General features: G+C 41.6%; 1 protein-coding gene across 1 annotated transcript in view; it reads right to left on the bottom strand.

The window, feature by feature from the left end:
* Window positions 1-5876: 5876 nt before the first annotated feature.
* Window positions 5877-26428, bottom strand: part of TBX15 (T-box transcription factor 15) — an 87387-nt gene continuing 66835 nt past the window's right edge. Inside the window, exons 6-8 of the mRNA XM_042810566.1 lie at window positions 25729-25793; window positions 19772-19869; window positions 5877-6661 (exon numbers count right to left, since the gene is read on the bottom strand). Coding sequence (XP_042666500.1) covers window positions 5877-6661; window positions 19772-19869; window positions 25729-25793 — 948 coding nt within the window. The remainder of the gene's footprint in view (window positions 6662-19771; window positions 19870-25728; window positions 25794-26428) is intronic.

Raw genomic sequence — 26428 nt, 5'->3', positions numbered from 1 at the left:
AATAAATTAAAGAAAATAGTATGATTTCTTTCCCTGATATTCAAAGAGCTGCACCACACTGATGTATGAGAAAGTTTTTCAAAAATAAGCTTATTAGACTGAAAAGCAGTGAATCTCATTGAGGGGACTCCATGCAGAGGCTGAAGAGAAGACTGGACACTCCACAGGTCTCTGTGTCTGGCCAAGGGGCAGCCATTCTATCTGGCAAGCAAAACACCCCTGGGGAGCTCTTCTCAGGAAAGGCACCCCTCCCTTCTTTCTCCTTCAAAACTGGGGCAACTCTCAGGCCATAGGCCCCAAATCCCAGCACTGCAGTGTTCTGATCAGCATGGGACACTCTTAGAATATCATCACCATGGCTTTCTGCTGTCCCAAGCCACCTCACTGCCTTCTATTCTCAGCCATGTATACATGGGGACTGAGAACAGAATGACGGTTGCTGACTGGAAGCAGCCAGTGGTATTATATTGTGAGGTACATATACAAGAAGTTTTCTTTCAAATAAGGGAGTATGATGCATTCTCCCAGCAAGCAGAGGTGGCTAATGGGCAGGAGAAATTACCTTGAGTCCATGGAGGTGGACCTGCCTGAGACCAATTGAGAGCCTCTGGAGGTGAATCCACAACAGGATGAAGGACTGATGAAATGGATCCACCTCTCTGGGACAGATCCATGCAGTCCTTCACTCTCAGACAACCTGCAAAGAAACTCTGACCCAATCAAGAGTACTGGGGCCTGTCCACTCCCCCCAGGTGGCCACCTCACTTCTGACTCTGAGCATTCCATCATGTAAGTTTACCATTAGTCAGGAAAGTTGGAACTCCAGAAACACCCTGTGGGCTCACATGGCACATCTAATTCCTGTTAATTTTCTTTTGACAGCCAAGGCTCATACAAGCCCTTCCTTTCCATTTCTCACCCTTACCCCTCCTAAAATCCTATGATCCCTTCTTCAGTGTGTCCTGAGAAAAAGGAGTGGGCAGGGACTGGATTCTTCTCAGCTGCTGTGCTTGGGAGACAAGGAGGAGTCTAGTGGAGGGAGCCAAGTTCCATGGGGCCTTCAGGAGATGTCAAAGAAGTTACAGAGGCAGTTGCTCCTCTGGAGAAGCAGAAGACTTTTGTTCTGACAGAAAGGTGTGCTGAATTTCAGTATGAACTTGGGTTATTTTATTATTCTATAACATAATGAAAATACCCTTGGTTACTTTGCTTAAAAATATTGCGGGACCAAGGTTTCTCCTGCCAGGAGCAGAGATCTGTCCCACAGCCAGGAAGCAGCAGGCACATTTTCTGGGAATAGATCATGAATAGTGGAGCAAGATATACTAAATGCTGAGCTCAGACATGAATGCCAGACCATCATTGCACTGCTGCATTAATGTTTGTAAATAAACAAGAGATCACAGGGGGAAACCCAACAGATACAAAAATTCTCCTGATGTCAGCTGCGTGCATGCAATTTCTCTGCTGTCTTCTTGTGTAGATGTTTTTTCCTAACAGCCAAGCAAATGTGCAAATCCCACCTCTGCTCAAAAGGGGTTGGTGGGAAAAAGCATTATTTCTGCATGAGAAAGGGAATAGTTGCAATAACTTTGCTGCTGCAAAGGAAATGGGATTGCTGTGGCTGTCCTGTGTGTAAGATAAGACAGTGGCTCTTGGCTGGCCTTAGTATGATCCTGAAGACAAATGCCACATGAGGGCAGCTTCTTTTGGCTCCTGCTGTTCAAATATGTTATGAAACTGAGTACTCCACCCTGCCTGAGGCCGTCTCCTTCCTGTACTGCTTGGAGCAGTGTTGAGGAGACAACTACAGGACCACAAAGTACTTATTGCATGACTTTGGATAAATCACTTAGTCCTTTTCCTTTCCTTCCTCTCTCCTTTCTTCCTCAAAAGTTTTAACAGCATTAATTAGAACAGTGCCAATGGGAAGTGGGAGGCTTCCTAACATCATCTTAACATAGGCCAAGTGCTGTTACTTTGATGTCTCAAAAGCACAAAAGAATAGCAGCCCAGAGTTTGAAAGTTTCACAAGATTAAGTAAACTTTCTGAAACACTTCTCTGAGAACTAGATAGAACAGCCTAATACTTGTGGAGTTTGCACTTCTCTGATGCAGCCTTGCCATAAGAACTAACCACTTGGAGCTGTGTCAGAGGAGAGTCAGGCTGGGGATTAGGAAAAGGATCTTTACCAAAGGATGGTCAGGCCCTAGAACAGGTTCCTCAGGGCAGTGGTCATGGCACTGGGCCTGCTGGAGTTCAATACGTGTTTGGACAGTGTCTCAAACATAGGGTTTGAATTTTAGGTAGTCCTGTGCAGAGCCAGGAATTAGATTCCATGATTCTTGTGGGTCCCTTTTGCCTTGGGATATTCTGTGATTCTATGACTCTATGTATGGCAGCAGTTAATCAGACAACATTTCTCCCTGTCTCCCCCTAAAGTTTCAAAGAAGTGAGAGTGAATAAAGAAGGGTGGCAGATGCTACATCCTGCCATGTCACAAATGAATAACTCTCCTTCATGCCACATGCCAAGACTGTGTTTCTGGGACATTATCTCCAAACAGGCACTGGAAGTAGAGAAAAAGATGCATTGGGCAAGGAAACACTTTTCTGAGAATCTGACTCTGTCTTGGTGTCCTGGTTGTGAAACAGAATTTCCTGATTTGCATGTGTGTATCATTCGATGTCTTTATGCTTTTCTGGTCAGGATTGCATTGTCTAATGGAAGTGGCCAGCAGAAAAAAATAGCATTTCATACTAATGTTAATCTACAGAAATTGTTGCCACAGGATTGAGTCAAACCTGAAATTACAGCAAAGTTCAAAGCAAGAATTAAAAGTATTTCTTAAAGATTCTGAAAGCATTTTAGATAGCTATATGACTCTCTTTTGATTTTAAATCAAGATTAAATTTCCTAGAGTAAACAGAAAACAGGGAAAGGAAGAACACGTTCTGCCATCATTAATCACTCCAGCCCTTTTCTGAAGCATTCAAGGCTACACACAATAAAATCTGCAATATTGTCAGACAGTCTAGGCACTGTACTGGAAATGTTGTGTGTTTATCTTCTCTTTTAGAAACAAAAATTAATAACCATCAGAGAATTTATCTTTCAAGGTTTTCTACCATGTCAGTGTTCTTTTTCTTAGTTCATATAAGAAGTTTACTTTACACAAGGAGAACTGTAAACTTTGCATTCGTAACTCTTACATCCAGATCTGAGGGGCTTCAGTTTCCCCACTGTTTTCAATCTCATATTAGAAATTGTCCATTGGCCAAGAAGGCCAATGCTACTCTGGGATGCATTAAAAAAGTGTGATCAGAAGGTTGAGGTCCTCCGCCTCTCCTCTGCACTGGTGAGGCCACATCTGGAGTTCTGTGTCCAGTTCTGGGCTCCTCTGTTCAAGACAGAACTAGTGGAGAAAATCCAGAGGGCCACAAGGAGAACTGGGACTGTTCAGTCCAGGGAAGAGAAGAATAATGGAGGATTTCATCAATGCTTATAAATATCTAAACTGCAGGAGTCAACAAAATGGGATCAGACTCATTTTGGTGGTGACAGAAAAAGGGACAGTGGTCACAAACTGAAACACAGGAAGTTCCATACAAACATGAAGAAAAACTTGTTGACTTTGAGGGTGACAGAAAACTGGAACAGGCTGCCCAGAGGGGTTCTGAAGTCTTCTTCTCTGGAGATAATGAAAACTCATGTGGAGTCTTTCCTCTGTAACCTATTGTAGGGAGCCTGCTTCAGCAGAGATTAGACTAGATGATCTCCAGATGTTCCTTCCAACCCCTATGATTCTGTGATTCAATGACATGCAGTGCAAATTATAAACTGACAAATACCCCAAAATTACATTTTAAAATGAAATAAAAATTATACTATCATCTGTAACTATTATTTATACATATTAACTGTGAAAAGTGGCTCTGAAAAACGTTTTATTAGACTTCAACAATCAAAATAATAATTCTAGCAGTCCATAAGACACAATTCCTGTGAAAGCAGACACCTAATAAATCCTGAGCAATTAACAGAACTTCTACTGTAAATAGTGCTCCTGGGAATGTTTATTAATCACTTGAGCTGATAGACTGCTCGAGACAGTTGTTCATATTGCAGGAGATCTGATTATGATCGATATTTAAGTTATATAAAGCATCAAGAATTTATTTAGGTCTTCCCAGGAAACAAATTTCTGGGCTGGTAATTGCAGAACAGTATTTCTGACTGCTAACACTCCTCTTGAGTGATCTGCTCCAATACTAATCCATGCAGATGCCTGCATTCTCTTTAAACACTGTATGTGGACTTCACCTCAACTTCATATTTTTAATTCTTCTTATAGTGAAAGCATGCATGGCAGTACTTTGAAAACTTATGTCTTCAGAAAACTGTTAAAGAAACCTCACAGACAAAAATAAAAAACAAAAATAAAAAACACAAAAGAAACAATTGCAAAGATTTATTTAGCGCATTCTGTGCTTGGCACTTAGAAACAGAGTTCCGTGCATAGGGCAAATCTTTATACACCTTTTTCTTCATACATATTTTACATACCATTTTTATTGCCCTCTTTTATATTCATAATATTGACTCCCCCACTAGGCATATAAATACATTTATCTACAACACCTCACAACAAATCTCAATAATATCTGTATTCTGTTACTTGGTATTTGCATTTTCACACAACTTAAATGCATAGCTTGCACCAAGCTACAATTGTTTTCTTATTTTTAAAGGATTTGAAGGAAAAAAAAAAAAAAAAAGAAGAAAAAAAAAAAAAGAAGAAAATAAAACATAAAAGAACGTTGGTTAAACAGAGATCCCATGGCAGGCAGGAGGTTGGAGAATACTCGACCTCATTGTTACTGAAATGCTATTGGTTTTCTATGGCAATTCTTACATGCAAGGTGAGGGAGGACAGTTGTACTGCTGCAGAGCAGAGCGCTCATTTCTCATTGTTCTTCCCCATGAGTTCAGTCTGGAGAGTTTCCTCCCATTGAGTTGAGTGCTACAAGACACATGTTCCCCACAGAGGCTTTTGTTCTTTTGGCTTGAGTACATCCCTTTAGGGAATGTCAATAAGAGCTGATCTCCTTCTCCCCCTGTGCATCTTTGCCAAGATGCTTGTGTGAAGCTTCCAACCCTGCTCGTGTCTGAGACTCACTTACGAGTTACAATTTTTCTCTCTCCTCTCTCTCATCTCTGTCTGCAGACTGAGTACTGGTAGGCTCGACCCTCAAAAAGAAAACACTGGTCGAGCAGAGCTGCAATGAAAGTACAGAAACCTCTTTAGGAAGAGAAGCTCCAACTCAGCAGTGTCATTGCTGTGCTACAGTAGAAGGAGCCATAGGTCACTGATGGCTTCAGAAACAGGCTGAGCTGCTTCAGCAGCCAGGGACAGTTCAGGAAGGGAAAGGCCTTTAAAGCTTTGGCCCATCATGGGCAGTACAGCTTCAGGACAAAGTCTTGGGAAACTGCCTTTCTTCAACACTCAGAGAAGACGGTGCAAGGAAATGGCTCTCTCAACACCGAGAGCTCACACTAGCTGAGAGTTAATGCATAAACTGTATATTTGGTTTCTTCACTCCAGCTTCTCATTAAAGTCCTGCCCTTCTCTTTGCAATGTCCAGAAGGAGCAGACACTCCACACCAGGTCCAGAGGCCCTGGATTTCAACAATGGCTGTCAATGAAGGTTTTCCACGAGATTTGGTGTTGCATACCTAGATGGTTTGTGTTCTAATTTATCATTACAATGCTAGTTTCTCTATAAGTTTGAAGGCCAAAAGATACTAGGATGGTTTTATCCATGGAAACAATGCAGGTCCAATTGCCTTCCATGCCGAGGAGAGGCACTGCTGGTTAGACCATGTGCACAGACATTTGTGAGGAAGAGCCCTGAACGGCACCATACTGTCTGTTGTCACAGGCATTGGCTGTCTGCTGGTTGCTGGAGGGAGGGCTGATCATGTGCATCCCATGATCCATCCCTGTGGAAAGGTATTGCCTCTCTCCAAAGGCCCCACTGGATGGGGAAGAGCAGAGTAAAGTGCTTTGGGAAGTGGTGAGTTTTTCCGGGCTTGCTGCCAGCCTTGGGGAAGCAGGGAAATTGTATCCATAGAGGTTGTAGGGATTGTGCAGGGAGAAGGCATTGTAGGAGCTCTGCTGCATGTGGCTGCCACCAAACATGTGTGAAGAAGAAGAACTGGATGCAGGATTGCCTGCTTGCATGACATACTGAAACTGGGAGCTGGGGAAGGACCCCAGCTGGCTGCTGTAGGCCTCCATCTTGCTGTTGTTGGGCAGAGAAGAAGGAGTTGGCATTCCTGAGATCAAAGATGGAGTCCTCTGAGGCATGAAGCTTTCGGAGGGCTGTGAGGCGGAAGCAGTGCCACTCTGCAGCCGGTTGTAGCCACTGTCGCCAAGCCCTGGGTAGCTCTGCAGGGCAGCCATGTTGCTTCTGGCACATGGAGGGTAGTCAGACAGGTTGAGGTTGCAAAGCTGACTCTCCCGGCAACCAACATTGAAAGTGTTGGGGGCCAGATGGAAGGCTGGAGGGGAGCAGGATGGAGAGAGAAGGTGAGAGGAAGCAGAGGGTGATGGAGTCCCTGTGCTGGAGGTTGTTGGGGAGGTGCCAGTGCTGCCTCCTGCAAAACAAAACACATGGGAAGATGTTCAGAGCCTGAAATCACATGTGCAAAACAAGACAGTCTCATTAAGAAACAGCTTAGTTTAATAAAAAAACAAGGGTGGTAAAATGGCCGCTGGAAAACTTAGTCCCTCTTGGCAAGGGCCTTCACTTTATTAATAGTATCCCTTGGTTTTTCATGCTGTTTTGTGTTGTGATTTTGTTCTGGGGTGTTTTCCTCCCTTTTGAAATACAAGATGGAAGCAAGCATGCCAGAGAGCATTACAGAGTGGAAAAAAATCTGCAAGGTAGCATTGCTCCGTCATTCAAAAAATCTGCTTTGTCTCCTCTCCTGGACTCCAGGAAGACCATCAGTCAGCAATCTGTATGGCCCTGCTGCAAAAATGCTTTATCATACACTCCAGGGGCTTGTGGCAGGAAGTGGCTGAAAACATGTTGGACTTCTGCACTGTTCAACAGTTTTCTTAGATGGCTCATGGTGCAGTAGTGCTGATTTAAGCCATAAGTAACACAAGGAACACTGGAACACTGGACAGAGTTTTGAGCTACAGTCTGTCCCACAAAGCTGATAAAGGGGGTATGTAAAGATTTTAACTCATGTGTTTTAACTTTAAAAATGATTCCATATATTGTATCACTGATGTTAACAAAATACTGATATTTATGCATGTCAGTATTATCAATATGCTATACACTATTTATTTGACAAATGATACAGTTAATTAGCTCACATAGCATGGATATTCACATGTTCTGGCCCAGAGAAAAGAGTACTACGTAATACCACCAAGAACAGTAACTAACTGAAGGTAAGTGATATGAATAACCTGGTGGCACAATTCTGAGATTGATAGGGGTAATTAGATTATTGTCAAGATTATTGTCAAGATAGAGAAAGCTTCTTTGCTCAAATAAACCTTTGTTTCTCCACTAAATGGAATGCTGATTTCTAGTGTGATTTTTTTAAATTAATAATTATTTTTATTTTTTTGGTTGAATGTGTCTCTCTGCATGATTGTCCATTTCTGTGTTAGAGAGCTAACTCTGAAGATTCTTATAAAAGGAGCAAAGAGATGCTGGTGAAGTGAGTGGATCAGAGGAATAAGGGAAACTAGAATGACAGCTGTTAAGGCAGCATTTTGGAAAGGCTATAAGATGACAGGTGAGACACTAAGGGAATGGAAAAGAGGGTGGTAGAGTGGGCGACTCAAATTTAGCCAAGGCAAAGATTGTACATTATTAGTCCAAAGTAAGACACAGCTTTCTCTTGTGATGTCTTGTGGAAACAAAAACCAGAAGGGTTTTAAGAACCATCTAGGTCTGCTACTAAACAGGAGAGAGACTGAATAAAGGAGATGGGGTGATGGCTGAGGTGATTAAGAGGTGCAGTAGAAAACAATCAGACTATGTCTGATTCTTCCTAACACATCTGGTGTTAAACAGAGTAGGATATAATGGTAAAAAAAACGGAGTTTTGAGAAATTAGTATTTGTGGGGGGTTTTTTGTTGTTGTTGTTTTGTTTGTTTGTTTGAAACACAAGCCAGAAATAAGAAGAAAAGAAGCCTTGGATAAGCACAGCCTAGATTGGCTGCAATGAGTCAGGCAGAAACAAGAAACCTTGTGTTTCTATGACGCTAAGTCAAAGTAATCATTCCCATTACCAGTCATAGGAATGAATGCTTATTGCTAAGCCACAGACTCTTTTGTCATTTATTCAGAAGACTAACAGAGAAGCATTGCATCAAATCTGTTATAATTAATGTGAAAATTTCAAATTTCAAATAACATTGTGGATTTTCTGTATTTCTTTCTTGATAACACTGAGATGCTCAAACCTGCTAGTGTACTGCAGCTCCAGAGTTCAAAGACCTTTTGTGTTTAAAAGACCTTTTTGAGTTTATAATTATGTATTGTTTACAAAAAGTGCAATTCTCTGCTTTGTTTAAAATCTCTAACAGATTTTCTCCAGCTAATTTTGTGTCATAGGTTAAGAAGTTACATCCTTTCTCCCCATCTTTCTGCTACAGGTTGTCAAAACTGCAGCAAAACCAGCAGAAGAAAGTGAGTCCTCCCACACATTTTTATTGAAGGTGAGTTTGATCTCAAGTATACCACTATAGATACATATTTTCCTGTTATGTTAGCCCTACAGTAAAGAGGGTAACCTCTGACAGAGGACAAGATGACAACTGAGTTCATGTATATCATCAGTCTATCAAAATACAGAGGTCACATAATCATAAACCTAATGCATTACAGAAATGTATTTAATCCAGAGATAATTATTGACTTGATTCTGTACACCACGTATTTCATGAACAAACTTTGGACTGTGATTAATTTGTTGACAGTGTCTGGAGAATAAGTAAAAATATGTATTTTAATGATCTGCTTGAAATGTAATACACAGAATAAGTCTCCATTTCAGTCTGCCATTATCTTTTAGTTAAAGAAAACTATACAAGAAAGGAGTACACACCAGTTACCTTGAATATTAGGTTTTAAATATCTTTAAATAATATTAAAGGAGACTGATTCTGAGGTATGCATATGCAAGGATTTGGCTCCAGAGCAGGAGTAAGGATAGATCCCTAATTAATAAATTCAAGGGTTACTGAGTGGCTCCAAAACTGAAACTCTGAACTGCATATTTCAGGTTACCCCACAGGGGTACTACAGTGATTCTGCTCTTAATTATCATCACTATTCGCAGGCCAACAGAATAAAAGTCTGAAGTGACAACACAGTAATTACGAAACACTCAAGGTAAAAAAGAACTTTACCTCTGTAATTTTATCATGATAAGAAAGTGAAAGATCTATCAGCAGAAACAAATGCCAGACATTGTGACTTGCTTTCTTGAAAGCTTTGCTGTAAATGTCAACCATTAAGAACAAAATATACCAAACTTCTACTGCAATAGAGCAAGTGCAGAATATTGAAGTTTCTGATCACTTGCAGAATAATCTTTACACCCTTTATGGAATAGAAAACACTAAAAAGCAAGGCCCATCTCAGCTCATCTTCTTTAGAATTCAAATAGCTCTGTTCTGCTCTTAATAATATTTTCGATTCATATTTTCTGGAAGTATGGGCAAAATGCAACCTGGACTTTTGTGAAGTTATAGCTTGGACTGTAGCTGTTATGAAGTCAGACAAATATGTGTAGAGATGGCAGCAAGCCCAGATAATATATCCACACCATACTGCAGTCTCAGATGTACAGATGTGCATGTCATTTTAATGGAAGGCGTGGACACAAACCAATCTAGTTAAACTGATACACAAGGATATGCTTAGGAATGGATTAAGTAAACTGAAACCACATTTAGGCAAGAACAAAACGAATCTGAATGATTCTCCTCTGTTTCTTTTCTCTACCCACTATTGCCCATGGAAATAATTGCCATCACCAACATCGTTTACCACTGATGCCATGGTACTCCTGTCCTCCATGCTTATTATGATTCTAAAGTTGTTAGTTACCATTGCATATGGTCTTCAGACCATTTCTGGCACTGTGTATCATGTCCAGAGGTTAATCAAGCCCTGGTACCATCCTGAAAGGAGCCTACTCTTTGTCTGATAAAGTGATAATAAATTTGATTTTGAAGGGACAGAACCATTTCCAAAGACAGGAGGTAGAGAAAGATTTTGTGCAAGATCAAAACTTGTAAACTGGAATGAGTAGTAAGAAATGATGGGTGAGATGGGAAGACGTGAAGTGGACTGAAAATATGGTGAAAGAGAAACACCATAGAGGGTGGCTTGTAAAAGCAAATATTCTTATCCACACCACAGTTCCCTCCTTTTGTTAACGAGATACAGAAATATGAGTTGTACACCCTAATTGAATACCTATGCACAAGAATTAGGAAAGCACCTACAATTTCTCATCTGGATAACAACTGTCATTAAAATTTCATCTTAAGTAGCTTATAGCCAGCCTTTGCTTCCTGTCGCATGCTTCCTTAAGTCTTAGTAATGTACTGCATCTCCACATGCTTTTGCTTTTACCTACACTGAGCTTGTGTTCAGGATAATTTCAAGATAAACTGCAAACCCAGACACAACCAGTTCAAGAGTATGATGTGCTTTACAAGGAGGGCCAACAGTGCTCCTGAAGCACTCAGCATGCCAGGACATCCAAAAAGCAAAGGGACCAGTTTTGCGTACTGCAGGCCACTTGTGGAACTTCTAACACTACAGTGTAGTTGGAAAACACATCTGCCAGTAGCCAGTATTAGCCAAGTGAGCCTCTGGCAAGAGGGAGGTAAAGAGGAGAGTATCAGAGCCAAGGGAGTCTGAAACAATTGTTCATGGAAAATCTTCTGGTATCTCTCTTATGAATGACATCACAGTAGCCAACTGACCCACAACTTATCTCAATGTTCTTTATCTGAAAGATGCACATAAATCACACTTTGGACTCCAGTGCAGCATACATTCCTTGCTAGTGTTTCCAGACATCAATTGATTCCATCACCTGCAGTTCTTCCATGCAAACCACTTGGTCCCTGAAATGCTTATTTAATGCACAGGAAGAGAACAAACACTAGCTGAAGATGTAGTCAGCACAAGAATGGCTGAGCACCAAATACATGCCCTGTACAATAGCAGAGTCTCATCAGACAACTGCACAAAAGAGCACTGCTGATCATTCTCCTGGAGGAACCACAGCTCCTTCTCTAATATGTTGACATCCTCACCAGCCAACAGGCATGTGTCTGAGCTCCTGAGAGAGTGAGGGAGGAACTGTAGCCACTAGTCTCTGTCTCGTAGTTCTCCTCATGGTGCTTTGATTGAGCTAATAAGTCCTCTTGAGAGGCAGTTTATATTCAGTCTGGCACAGTGCCATGCTAATGCAGTTATCCAGCTTTCCAAATGGAGCTGGCTGGGAGCTGGCATGTGTCTGGCCAGCACCAAAACAGACTTAGGTACCTATCCATGCAGACATACTCTTAGTTACTTCTGAATGGTCTGGACATCTATGCATACATAAAAGGATTTTCTAAAGCATGGGAGAACCTAACCCTTCACAGATTTTCATAATATCCTGCTCTTGGACAGAACAGTAAATTAATGTGATGATATGCATGCAGAAAAATGTATTAGAACAAAGAAGTAAAATTTCTTTCCTATTGTGTATTCACCTGTGAATATACCCTAAGTGTGGCTTAAGAAACATACACTTCATCTTCCAAGTTACTGTACCTTTGGTGGCTGAACAAAAATGGAGTACTAGTCCAAAGGTGGAAAACTAAGATGCTTATGAGGAAAGGATTGTACAGATTGCCAGGAGGTCTTAGTGATTATGAGGCCAGATGGTACCATTCTCATCACCTGATCTCATGTTCTTGAAAAGTCTTAGTAGGCTTTTAGGCTAGTAGATCCAGGCTTGTGCTGGGCCTGGATCTATTCCCACTTCAAGAACACATACCTCAGTTCTGCTGCTTTTGGTTTTTTTTCTCTAGAGTCCTTGGCCAATTATCAAATTATGCAACTGCTGGTAAAATGTTTTAAAGGCCAAAATGGGCCCCAGAAGTAATTTCATGCTGAATTGCTGTATTGGTAGGGCAAACATTAAGAGCATTTTCTAGTTCTTAGAGATGTGACTTAGCACAAAAAGGATGGCTACTGCAATATGGTAATGTGCACAACACCTAGGAATGAAAGGAAAGTATCCTGAAGGTTGTTAAATCACAGAGAAAGATACTTTATAAAGATGGCTCAAATTACGAGAATCTATGGACTTCATGGTTAAATTTACAACAATTCTGATTAATACTTTTCTTTAGCTCTTCTGAACTCCGTAACTCAAATTGGACAGTCAGCAAGTTAGAGATAATACTTGCTTCAGTTATCCTCCAAGATATAAAAAATTTCAAAATCCTATGTTGAAAATCATAATTTTTTTTTCTAATGTGGACAAGCAGTCCACAAAACTATAGTCTAGGACTTCTGATTTTCATTCCCTTCTGTATCCAGAGCATGAGGAGAATTTTCCCAAAAGAGACAACTTCCCCTTACTGTTCCCTATAGACTATCTTTAGGACAGTGGGTTTTGTTTCTCACAAAAGTACAGTTTTCTAGGGCCAGTTTCGCAGAGTCTCAGGAGAAGACTTACAGGATGTGGCTTTGTTCTGTGCGTAGACTGCTGAAGAGCAGATTTTATACCACATACGTAATATATACATCAGCTCCTACAAAAAATGTTTTCTTTTTCTCTTCTTCAGGTGCGAGCATCAAATGGACCAGTACTAGAGATTGATAATGCCCCCAGTTTAGTCGAGAAAATTACCAGTGATAATTCTGCACTGTTTCTCACCCTTGCAACTATCTTTGATAGCTGATGTCTGTGTCATGGAATGGAAGCTACACCAGGAGACAACGTATAAAAAAGTATGCAGAAAAGGATTCTCTGTGACACAAACCCTTGTGAAAGTCATCACAGTGGCAAATAATTTTGAAAAAAGATGCTGCTGCCAATTTGCAACTGAGATTAACTGACATCATGGTGACTTCTTTGGTGATGACAAATGTGAACTGAATTGGTAACCTTTTTTTCCATTCTTGATGGAGCGTGCTTTGGTCCAAAACAGGCATTGGAAGCTCCAGCACTTTCAACAGTAAAAACTACAGTAAAAACCCATAAAACCCCATAAACACACTGGTTCAAATTTCTGAATCGAGGAAAAAATGTCAGCATTGTGTCAAGCTCAAGGTACACAGCATATTCTATTTGTAAGAAAACATGACACTCTGAGGAAATTGTGCAGACTTTCAAAGTATTATTGCTCCTTTTCATTCATGTGAAATCTGATCAAGATTAACGGAATAATAGAAAATTAGGCATCAGCAATTAGGCTTCAGGGTAAAAACCTCTCTGAAATAATAAATTGTTCCATGTTCCTTTCAGGTCATCAAGGAGTGGCAAAAACTTTGACTCACAGACCCTCATGTTACATCTGGGAACGTATTTTAACTGTGGAAGATGAGATCTTGGATCACCAGCAACACCCCTTCCCTGAAGAAAAACTGGCTGCTATTCTACCAGGATGGAGCTGGAACCATTTGTTCTCTGTTGCTTCGTTCAGATGAGGCAATCTACTGGCCATTTGAAGTATGGAACTGAAACCAAAACTTGATCCCAATAACTCTGGCAACAACTATTCAGTTTCCAATCCCCTCGCAAAAGATTCAAGAGGATAATTGAGACCAAACCTGTATGTCTGACCTCTGCCAACAGCCTGGTCCATTCACAATTTATTTCCAAAGGGAAGCAGCCTCCAAATTATCTTGGTGGCACTGCTGAAAGAACCGATGGTTGCAGTCAGGAGGCAAGTGACCAAGCAGATGCATTCATGGGTTGTCCAGCTTCCTTTGACATCAGCAGCTTCACTCTCTTGGGAGACACTGTTTTGGGGTTCTGGAATCTCAGATAAAGCCAAAAGGATCTTTCTGCCTCCAAATGCCTCTGAAGTCAAGTTCTGGAGGGCTCAGTCTGGTCTCTGCTTGACACCAATACATATATGTGCATTCATGATTTTGTTTGCAGATGGGTGCAATCAGGTTGGCTCTCTGAACATGATACCCAGCAAGAACAGTATATCAAAGGAGAAACTAGTAACAAGCAGTATGGACAAACCTTGACACTGCCTGCAGAATCAGGGTAATGCTTACAGACAGAGAAGCTGGAAAATCAACAACACCGCTGTCCAGACTGTCTCCCATCTGCTAATGTATCATGCAGTGAGTCCGCTTGGACTGTTACTACACAGCTTCTGCTACTACAAGAAAATTTTGCTCTTATACAGCAGTAAATGAGTGGATTGAACCTGTTCCATACAGAGGAGAGGGATCCTTTTGTGCATATCCTTGTCAGCACAAGACTACAGTGTTACGATAATCTCTCTCAGAGGGAGATGGTAGAGCTGTATTCAAATGCCACTTTGCATACACATGCTGCTCTATGCTATCAGCAACAGCAACAGCTCTCTTGCCAGAGAGGAGTGCACTATTTTGCCTCTGGTCTTCCCATTTAGAACACTTCTAAGCTTATGATGCTAAGATCAACAGTCATTAATGACAATTTCATGGGCTGCCTAATAAGTGTCGACGTACAAAACTGACGTAAGCATCATACATTTCTGCTGTGCAAGCTCTGCATTTTTCTGTCAGACTTTGCCATAGTATAGCGTTTCCTTCCTCAAAGCCTTAACAAAATGCCTGGATGTAGTGGTGATAGCACGGTGGTGATAGGTGGATGGTTGGATTAGATGATCTTAGTGGTCTTTCCGTTTAATGATTCTATGATTCTATACTTGAGATTCCCAGGGCAAGATCAACAGAAATATTCAATCTGATAAAGAACAGGTTGAATTTTCTGAAAGGAAGTGGTGAGGAAACTCAGCAAAATACCCTCAACTGAGAAAACACAATTTAAAAAGAAAGCCTTTAGACTTCAGCACTTGGAGCTTGACACTTGGGGGTTTGGTGTACATGTATCAAAACAGTGATTTAACGGACAAGTCACATTTTATGTACTGTAATCTTATTGATAAATCACATCATGTGACTCTCTTACTTGACCTGGACTCCTGCTTGGGAGGTTATTCTTTTCACCAGTTGCCAAGATACATTTGATTTAACTTTTTGCCTAAGTCATCAGCTCTTATAGAGAGGTTCCAATGCTGAACTGGAAGTAGTTGTAGTACTGTCGCAGTGTCTTTCCAGTCCCTGTGTCCTGGCAAAAATTACAGTCATTGATAGCAATCTGCTCATCTCAGCATCTTGTGGGAAACTATATATCGTATGGGAGCCAGCACTGGCTCTTTTTACTCTTGGAAAGTGACACAATCCAGAGTTACTGGAACTCCTATTTTCTTATCCCCCTCCTCTTCTTTTTTCTTAATGTACCCTGTTAAAATCGAGAAACTGAGCCACATACTTTTAATAATGAGAATCTGGATAAAGTTCAAGCTAAATTTTGAAAATATATTCCAATTAAAGTCTTTAATAGATTCTTGGCTTTCCCCACATCTCATTGCCATGTGCATTCAATAATCCCAAGCTCCCTTTTTCCCTACTAATAAGTAGACTACAGAGTGGTTGACATCATTCTCCAGAAGGTCAGCCTTTCCTGAACTGCTGTTTTCTGAGCATCTGTAAGGTTCTTTTGGGGGGAACTTTTTTAACTACTGCCTTGAGTTCTGCTGTGATACTGTCAAAAACAGTACTTGCCGTAGTAAAGCTGTGATGACTTTTGTATTATGTGGTCCAAAAGAGATTATGTGCTCAGGCCAGGAAGGTTCACTAACAGGAATGGCATTTTCTTCTCTTTGGTAGGATGACACAGTGATAACAGAGCTATGGAGACTTACTGATGTATTTTACTACACTGGAAAGACATGGAAGTAAAGTTTGTGTGCTGCTAGTACCAGTCACCAGACATCTGTGTGAGTGGTTGTGTTATCAGGCTCTCCAGCTTGTGTGGCAGCTGAAACCTATCATTGTGTAAATCAGAAAGTTATTTAATCCCTGTATGAAACAGCTGCATCCAATGCTCTGGGTATTGATTCTCTGTGTCATCGTGGCCCTTGCTCAACATATAGCTAGGGCCAAATGAATGAGCAAAACTCTCAGATGCATGTTAAACAAGAGAAAAGCTGATGTGGAAAAAATTATAATACCTTTAGATAATTGTATCATGTAGCTGTATCTGGAATACTCTGTGCGAACATGTTTTTAAAGAAATGATTAAGGATACAGAAAACCTTCCAATAGAAGAGAAATAAAATGACTGTCTCTGCTCATGGTGAGAAGCACAGATAAGGGACATAAAAATCTAAAACAATTAATTGTGTGAAGAAGATAGATGGGAGAGAACTTGTGTCCTGCTTATCTCATTACCTCCCCAAAAAGGAATGAAACATTCAGCTAGAATTGAAAAGCCAGAGCCACCTGAAAGAAGTGTTTCACACAGTTTTGCCATGAAAACATGGAAACCACAGTTACAAGATTCTAGTGAGTGCCAGGAAGTTACCACATATTCTTTTCTCTGCAAGATAGCATTGGCCATAAGCATTTCAGTTTTTTATGTTCTTTTTGATTGACTATGCAAACTGAGCTTCCATTCTCAGTGATCTGCTTCAGCCAATAAATCATTCTAATTTTTTTCCTCTTAATTAATTTCTTTCTACCCTCAAAAATATGTACTGTAGAAGACAGTATTATAGTGTTTGCAGCCAGGAAATTTCCTCCCAACTGCTTCCCAATATTTTCTTTTTTCTACAACAAGGATAATGTGACCCTGTTTATCACTGCTCATCCACCATGACCTCCAAATCTTTGTCAGTGCCAATGCTTTCCAGCTCACTCTATAGTTATGTACACCCTACATTTTGTTCCTAGGCACTTGATATTGTATCTGGCTGTACCTAGACCCACAATCTGTTTGAATGCATGCGGGCTACCAAGCAATCCCTACCCTTCATACTTTCATCCTCATCAGCACTGTTGGCATTGAAGTCTTTATGAGATTTTTATCTTTTAGCAAATGTGTAGTTTTACTTGTTTCCAGACTGGTTAGTCCACAAAATAGTCTCCACAGAAAAACACTGAGACTGTCCTCTCAGGGTGGTGTTTTCACATTTGTCATCAGGATTCCTATTTAATCATCAGCTTTGAGATTGACCTGCTACTCATTCCTTCATATGTACAAACTTTTTCAAGCTGGCATTAAGCTAAATGCTCTAAAAATCTTTCACAGCTATCCAGTTATTTCTAGCAGTCAAAGTTCCACCCCAATCAGGAAATTTGGTTAGATTTGTCTGACAAATCTGTTTTGGAAAAGGCAGATAAAACATTTATTTCATAAAAAAGCATACCAAAGGACAAAAGATAAGAATCCATAATAATCCTCAACATGTAAAAATCCAGATAAAAAACAGAAAATACACCATATTTACACTGCTAAAGTCCCAAGCTTCTGTCTCAGAAAGCATCATTTTTCCTACCACAGAAAGGGGTACTCATCCGTAGAAAATCAGGGCTGAATTCCACAGTCTCTGCAGGGAATCTATTCCTGCACTCTGCTAGACTTCATGCAACTGGAGCCTGTTACTTCTTCTATCCAGCACAGACAGCATTTTATTTCAGTGCCATTGTGTCCTCCCTCTCTCCCTTCCAGCCTGAACAACTACAACTTGCTCCTCATTTATGGTATCTCTTCCTAGGCACAAGGCCATTTTTACTGCCTTCATTTCAACTCAGTGCAGTAGATGTGCGCTGCACTTCTCAAGCTGCAATGGACACATCTAGGCGTCATGTAAAGCCACAGCAGAGAGAAGGGGGGAAGGACAATACACACATTCCCAAAGTCTCCTGTAACCCCAAGGCAGTTTTCTACAGCCAGCCCTGGAGCAGTCCTTGATGGTGCTGGATGTCAGCAGCTGATTTTCTTCTCATAGCCAGGAATTAAAATAGAGTGTGTTTGTACCTTAGCTTTGCACCTACAGCTGAGGACAGGGTTCAGCATGTCAAAGGAATCACTGGAAAGAGGAGCACTACAGTGCAGGGAGTATTTCAGATGCACCAACTTGGGGCTGTTTCATTTGACTAAATAAAGAGCTTAAGAGCACTCACTGTTTTCTAGTGAATTATAAAGTTCTGAGACCAACCTGTGGACACAGCTTTATTTAGGGCTGCCCTGCTCTCACTGAACCGTAGTGCAGTGGTGGTGGTCTGCACAGAGCTGGCTGGTCACAGGGTACTGGCTCGCTTCCTGGCTTTTCAGCTGCCAAACTATATTAAAACAAGCTAAAAATACATTAAATATTTTCCTTTCCTAATATTACCTTACCACGTAAGCGAGAGCTGGACTTGCCACTAGGATGTTATCTGATAACCACTGGGAGGGGAGGGAGCCATGTGAGCCCGGACAGGAGGTGAGCTGGGCCAGCCGGCTGCCAGAGGAGAGAGGCTGCTCCAGCAAGGATGACCAGGAGGAGAGGTTGTTGTGTTTCTATTTAGGTGGGTGATGAAAACCACTCTGAATCCCCGCTTTAACCCATCTCTGACCACACACCCCATCACAAATGCTCCTTAGTGCACACCTCTGAGCTTCTGCAGAACATCTCCTGCCCCCCATACTCTGCTGGATCCCCAGCGGGCAGCCCCCAGCCTCTCTCTGGAGCAGAACACATCATCTCCAGGTGGATCCAAGGTCTGGAGGGAAGATTTGGTTTGAAGTCCAGCTCAAACTAGAGAGGCCAGAGAATGTGCTCTGCTACACCTGGCACCCATTTATTTCTGACTCTTTAACCTCGCAGGTGTCACATCTAAAGATACTTTTACTTTGTTTCTTTTGTTGTGTTTATATCAAGGAGAAAAAGTAATAGGTTGCAGTGATACCTCTGTTCCCAGTGATGACTGTGTTTTTAACTAGAAAAAAACTACAAAAAAGTCATTGGGTGAATCCTATCAGCACAAAATAAAAACGATGTTACAGCCTGAAACTGGAGATGAAAGCCCTGTTTAACAAATGAAGGATATAAAGGGTAGAAGCTATGAAAAGACACGGCATGAACAACTGCAAAACACTTGGGCTACCCAATAACTCTTCCCATCCTCATATTAACAGAAAGTCTCTCCATAAAGGCTCCTGGGTTTTGCAAGTGAGGCAGCGTGATCCTGGGGGAGGGGTGAATATTTCTGGCCTCCTGAAGCTCCCACAGGACACAGACTCCTTCCCCTTGTGTTTCCGCACAAATGGCAAACTCTAACTATAAATGATGATCAATGCATTTGATATGGTGGGTCGTTGCCTCTGTCTGTCTTTGTTTTTAACTGAAGCCACGTTATGCATGTGGACTAGTTTATCCAATGCTGCACTCCTTCCTACTCCATGTTTGAGCTCTGAGGACACCAAGGAGGTGAGACAGCTGCATTGCACCTCATAATGTACAGCCGACCCAATGTCTCCTAGCTGCCATACACCCTCCCTGTGTCCTTTCATAGCCATCAAGAGTTCAGCAAGGTGCGAAAAACAGAGCATGTCGTAGCTCTTGTATCCTCTTCTGCTTTGCACATCCTTTGTACACTCACCTTGCTGCTTCTGCATGGTGGTGAAATCCTCAAAGGTGAGGGTGCGCACAGGAGGCCTCCAGAAGGCGTAGGTCTCCATGATGGCCTCCAGCCCCGTCCTGCAGGATGGAATAAAGCAAGAAGAACATCAATCAGCCAGTAAGGTTACTGGCATAGGAAAAAAGGGCTCTGGGTCTGCCAGTGGCCACCAAAAGGCCACCTTGACAACTGTGAATTCTTCCTGCAAGCCTTTCTGTGCAGGTGCTGGCTGCTTCAGTAAAATAATTTCCCCATTTCAAGAACTTCCATAAATCCTAATGGTCTTCCAGTACCTTTTTGTTTTTTAACAAGGATCCTTAACTTCCATTTTGCTTCACAGGGGACAAATGACAGGCCCTCAAAGCACACTTAAACACTTATGGAAGTGGCTTAAACACTTTATGGAAGCAAGCTGTCATATATACAAACATGGGAGATCAGAGATTAATCCTACAGAATCTGAGAGGGTTTTTATGAATGAACCTTCCCTGTCACTTCCCATTTCTGGACACTGTTCTGAAGGGCTTTTGGAAGACATCCAAAGGAGAATCTTGTTGGTTTTGTATTTTGACCAGAAATGCAGTAAGAGGCTTTTTATAAAAAGGTCAGTGGCTTCTCTGCTTTGGGTCCATAACTCACTACAGTGACAGTACCAAAGAGAAAAAGCCAAAAATCAAGTGAGAACAGCTTTTCCTCTTAAAGGGCTGGAGTCTTCAGTTTGTGGGGTTTTTTTCTACTGCAAACTGTTAGCATTGCTGGAAGTCTGTAACTCCACAGGCTCATCGAGAACATAGATGCATTACCAACTGAGGACCCTCTCGGCTCTTTATGAGACAGTATCCTGAGGTTTCTTCCTAGGAAAAATTCCCCTCTGTGGACACTGAACCTTGCTCTGCTCCCAAGGCCTCTCCTTGCCTACTTTCCAGCAGGAGGTTATATCCCTTGCACTGGCTTAACACAACTAGAGATGCTTTGTCAAATGTGACACCATATCCCCTTTCAATGCAAAAGGCTCTAACATCCCCAGAGCCTCTCATCAGAGGTTGAGCTGATACTGGAGCTGCCTTTTGCTTCTGAAAATGTCTTTCTGCATGTGCCTCCTCTTGCTCAGTTAACTTTCCAAAGTCTCCCCGGAAGCTCAGATGCTTTAAATACATTGGAGTTGGCAAACCAAACTCTGTATTTTAAGAGGAGGTTTAGAAGAGAGGTTGTTGCATGGTGTTTATTAGCTGCTAAGCTGTTAGCAGTAGAAACAGAAGACATCTCTGCATAGCAATCTCACACTAGCACTGAGCACATTACAACAAAACTATCTGGTTAATACAGCAGCCTCTGCCAGCTCATGGAGCTTGGAGACAACGAGGCAGTGCTGAGTGTGAGCCCATCTGCCAAGCCAGGCTCTGTGTGCAAAAAGCAACTCAGGCTGCCGGAACACTCCCAGGATTTCCTCTGCCACACACGTGCAGACTCCAGCTGCTTCTCAGCACAGCCAGGAGGAGACTGATGCCTCTCTGCAGTCTCATGAAATGATCCCCAGCCTAAATGCTGAGGGAGGACTTTCTGGGACCGTTTATCCTGGAAGCATAAAATGTCCTGCTGCTTGTGAAGGTCTTTTCCAGCCTAAATAATTCTACTCCAAGCCAGTTAAATCCAGCCCCTAATGGGCTTTGGTCAAAGGAAGCATTAAGCTGTTGCCACTGCATCATTTACAACTTAGACTGACACAAAGTTTAAGCTTCCTAGCAATTAGAGTTTTCAGTCTACAGCTCACTCATGTACTTTAATATTTGTATTTCTAAAGAAAAAAAAGAAAGGAGAGAGAGAGAATAGTCAGGAGATAATAAAAGAAGAAATAAAAGTAGAAATCAGAAATAAATTACTCCTTTCAGGGACTGGACTCAACTCTTTCTGTAACTGAGGATACCAGGGAATGAGGGATGCCACTGGGGACCCCTCTCCTCACAGACCTCCACCATAGGATAGGAAGAGAACACCCTGCTAGCCAGAAGTGGAGTGCAATCCTGTGTGTATCATTCTCTACAGGGAAAAGCAATCCACAGTTTGCCAATGGAGAGACATTTTGTAACAGCAGTGAATGTTTAAAAAAAACTCTTTTTGGAATTTCTGAAATTCTCAGCAGTTTCTTTTGGTCTTTGGTGAGTACTGCTTGTACCAAATGTGCTGAAATTACCCATGTGGCATCCACTTTCTCTTCCAAAAAAAAAAAAAAAAAAGCTCTGAAAAACTGACTTTAAATTGCCTATCAGGCCATAAACGCTCCCCTCTCACAACAACTTTATGAAGGAAGTAAGAAAGTATAAGAAGAGGACTTGCTGCCAGCTTTATTTTAATAAGGTCTGTCCTTTAAAAGGTATCCAAAATTCGCTCTCTCTTTTTCATCCATTTTTTTTAAATTATTTTGAGTGCTATAAAGTTTTAATAATAGGCAATAAATGAAACAGTTCCATTGTCTGAAAAATGAAAAAAGATGTACGAGCTATCTGTGCATGTCCATAATCCATCCCATATGGCTGACCTTGCCATTCCTGCTGCATGCAGGATGCAGGTCATCATTTCATTGTTCACAAGGGAGGCCAAACCACTGGCTCCAAGCATCCTCCTGACTCTCCTATCCTAAAAAGCTCTAAAAGCACTTCCAACACAAACAGCTTTTATTCACCTCAGCTGCCCATATCTGAAAAGAAAGTGTTGTTGCTTGCCTTCAGCTTTGCTTTTTTTTCATCCATCGCCCCATTGGGTTTCCAGTCTGTCTCTCCTTCTAGCTTTCTCCAGCATATGGAGCTCCCCTAAGCATCCCACCATCAGATGAACTCTACTCAGTCTCCAAAAATAAGCTCTGTGGTATTAAGCCTACACCACTAAACATTTGGCTAGCTGATCTCTGTATGTCAAAAATGCTATTTCTCAATCTCTTGAAGTTCAGGAAAACAAACAAGTAATAGCTGGCTCTTAAGTACACTGCCCTATTAGAGAAGAACCTCTTCTATATTGGTGTCCTTTTTCCACCGAGCCCAGCTCTTTTGTTTCACTTTTACAAAAGTTTCATTAAGAGGTAACTAAGACTAGTCTTCCTGACTCAAGCTAGCACTCTAACCTATCAAAGCTGATGGCTAGATTGTTGAACAGCACTGGTTAATATTGTTTCAGTGTTCGAAGTCTTCAAAAAAGTTCAGCTGCTGAGCTATTTCCATCCTTCCCTCTGAAATACTTCACTGCTCCCTCTCCCAGCCCAAGCACTGCAAAACAAGGCAACCATGCGAACAGCTGAGGGGTATCTAAGAGGAGATGCACAACAAGATCACTCCCTCAGACGGATAAAGGTAGCTATGTTGTGATAGGGGTCCCCCAGAGCAGCAGGTTTTTAATGCACTCTTGTACTAATGAAGACAGACCTCACTCTTAAGGAAACATACAGGAAAGCTGCAAGCTGATCCAAGTGAAAGATTTAAAATGGAATTTAATTTGAAAAAATAACTGACCCTACTACACTGTAATTTATGCAGCAAGCAAGAACAGCAAGCAATAAGATATGATTGAATAAGAAGGGAGGGAAAATCACCCCTCTTTGTTTTGTGGAAAAGCCTCAACACAAAGAAGAAAGTCAGTGCCTTACAGAAGAAGTGACCTAAGATTTCACTTTGCTCTGTTTTTCCCCGTGCTTGGATTTTCTTTATCATTTGCTGGCAAACTCTACCTATGGCTGTGGTTCAGCACCCTGATGTGGCTGGGTTGCCCTGGAGCAGTCCCAGGTATTCTGTGGCCTCTCCTGCTACCAGATTGTTGGGTTCTTAAGAAAAATACAGAAACCCCTTTGGACAGATACACTCCAGCTTCACAAATTGTGCCTTTCTTCAATTACCCCACATTTTCAGAGGGACATTCTCCAGCTACAGCCTGGTGCACTGTAGCTGACTAGAGATGTGAGGATGCAGGAAGATGCAGAGTATCATGATTGTTAAACTAATTGGCAAGTGATAGGATTTAAATTAATTAGGGGAAGAGGAGGCATTCAGCACAGTTAAGAAAAATCCCATTTCATCAATCCTTTCCACACGCAGCTTGGTTCTTACTGATTTTGTCCCTCCTACATGTACACCTATGTATGTGTGCCCCTGAAAGGTAGCATTTGAGCATCCCAGTATCCTCCACTAGCTGACAGCAGCAGTACAACCTTCGCCAGACCACTGCTTGTGAGGCAGGCGCCTGGCTGCTTATATATGCTTGCAAATACCTTCGCCTGTTTTTTCTTCCTAAAGCCTCAGGCTCCTTTCTTTGATGTGTAATACCTTAAAGATTTTAATTCCTCTTTACATCAGCAGAGAGCCTTACTGAGCCTTCCCCACAGCTGCAGCCATGTAGCAATTTCCTGCCCTTTCTTAAATCAATGAGCTACAAAGATCAGTAATTCCCAACCTTTTCAGGAAACTGTCCAAATTCACTGGGCTTGGACCTTATTAATGCCTTCCATGTTCATCTAGCCCACCATGGACCTGGAACTGCATCAATCCCTCTTCTGAGCCCAGCCTCCAGTGCAGCTGCAGCTGCACACAGGGAAGACCTTGTACAGGGGCATATGCTATTTCCCCCACGCAGGGAAGGAGGCAAGAGTAAAAGGCATGTGTACCCTAAATATCAGAATTAATACTCTTGATGGGGGATTAAATAAGGGTTGGAACGTCTTTTCACAAAGCAGCTTTGAGATGGAACCTAGAAAGTTCTCTGGGTGAGTAGGATATCTCCTCTGTGAAGGTGTATTTAAATGGGTGATTGAAAACACGGGGAGTTGCTCACTCATTGAAGGCTTCCAAGGCAAACCATGAATGAAATAGTAGTCCTGGTGAAAGCACTCAAGAGGATCATGCAAGTAAAGACTGAATCATGATGCCCATGGGGGCAGCAAATGTAGGCGGTGAATGCAACTTGTGCTCTGGTGTGCACACTCAGAGCCTTGCTTTACAACCCTAGTGCTCTTGTAATATAGTCATATATGTTCAATTTCATCATTAATTTACTGTTAAAAGCCTTTGTCATGCTGATTTAAAGGATGCCCACATCATTTATAAAACTGAAATATTTAGGTTTATTACATACTGTTGGAATTGTGCATGGCACCATATTGTGTTCTCCTAATACAAAAGGTATTTCAATTAAAGTTTCTGTTTTTACACTGATCTGTTAAAATACAAAGTATTCTAAGCAGTGTTTAATCTTTTCATAAAAATCCAGACAAAATTTAGTAGCATAAAGTGAAAAAGTTTGACATCATCAGAGAAAAATTGAAATGTTTCAAAACTAGAACATTGATGCCCTGTTATCCTGAAACCCTATCAAAAAGTCACTCTTGTCTTCTGATACAAAGCAAGCATTTGTGCTCCAAATTTTGGAATTTCCTGTGAAAATTAAAAGATTAATCTATCTTATAACCAGACTCAGAAAATACCCTGAAGAATAGTGATTATGTAAAAGATACAGGCATGAAAGTGAATATTTAATTAAAGATCCAACAGCGAAAATACACAGTCACAGAAAAAGAAAATGTAAAGGAGGAAATTGATGCTGTCTTGACAGGTCTAATAGTATCCAAAACCCTCTCCTGGGCTTGGGTTTGGGGACTGCAAGACCAAAGTTTCCCTCTACTTTTGTGCAGAAAGAAGAGCAGCACTAGAGGAAGCTTCTGAAAAGAAACAAGTCAGTCCATCTGGCTGGCCTGGAAAGTATTTTCAAAGGAAACCATCATTACTGTGTCTGTTTAGGCAAAGTAAACGGTTTTCTGGATCCTACAAGAATCAGTCTAAGGCAAACTGCTCTTGTAAAACTGAGGTAGTGTTGGAAAATGCCACCTTTGGTTCTTAGATACATGCCCTGTGCACTCATCAAGGAGAGAGATCAGTTTGGATGCACAAAAAATCTCCCCTTACCTGTTCCTCCCAGAATCTCTGAAGCCTTTAGCGAAAGGGTTTCTGTCAATTTTTAATCTGGTGATCTACAGAAGAAGAATAAGAGAATTAGCGGATCTCCTCAAAAAAATATTTTTCTTTCAACAAATTAAAATTATGGATGATTACCACTCTTTCCCAAGACACCTGTATGACTACCTTTTGCATGTTTTGCCACAGATTTATGTTAAAGTCACCCTTCACTGTCTATGAGTGGACTATCAATTTAGCAAATGAGTGGTGCAGCACCAGGAAACCTGCCTTTGCTGTTTGTCTCTGAACATTTGCTGAGCATAGCACTGGAGATAAGAGGCTATTCCCAAAGGAGAATCCCTAGGAGCTGCAGTCCATCAACAGTCCCACATTTCAGGAAGCAGGCACACCATTTGCATTTGGTTGGCACAAGGTGTATCCCTGCCCCATCATTCCCAGTTCCCAACAGCTGGATGCACTCATGGGCTTTCAAGCAATGCTGAGGAGAAAAGGCCAGGCAAAGTGCAGCCTACAGTCTCCTAAAGACAGCAACTGGCCACCTGATCACATGCACAGCTGCTGTGCTGCTCAGCATCTGGGTGGCCTTCAAGGAATTGCTGTTGTGGAAACCATTTTTTTTCCCTTCTCTTAACAAAAAAAATAGCTGGACAGTGCTTTTTTTTCCTTCCTTCCTTCCTTCCTTCCTTCC

This window comes from Centrocercus urophasianus, unplaced genomic scaffold, assembly GCF_019232065.1.
Source record: "Centrocercus urophasianus isolate 14NV4802_14NV808 unplaced genomic scaffold, USGS_Curo_1.0 seq_12, whole genome shotgun sequence".
Taxonomy (NCBI): Eukaryota; Metazoa; Chordata; class Aves; order Galliformes; family Phasianidae; genus Centrocercus; species Centrocercus urophasianus.
Note: the sequence above shows the minus strand (reverse complement) of the source record. Positions and strands in the feature narration are given on the sequence as shown.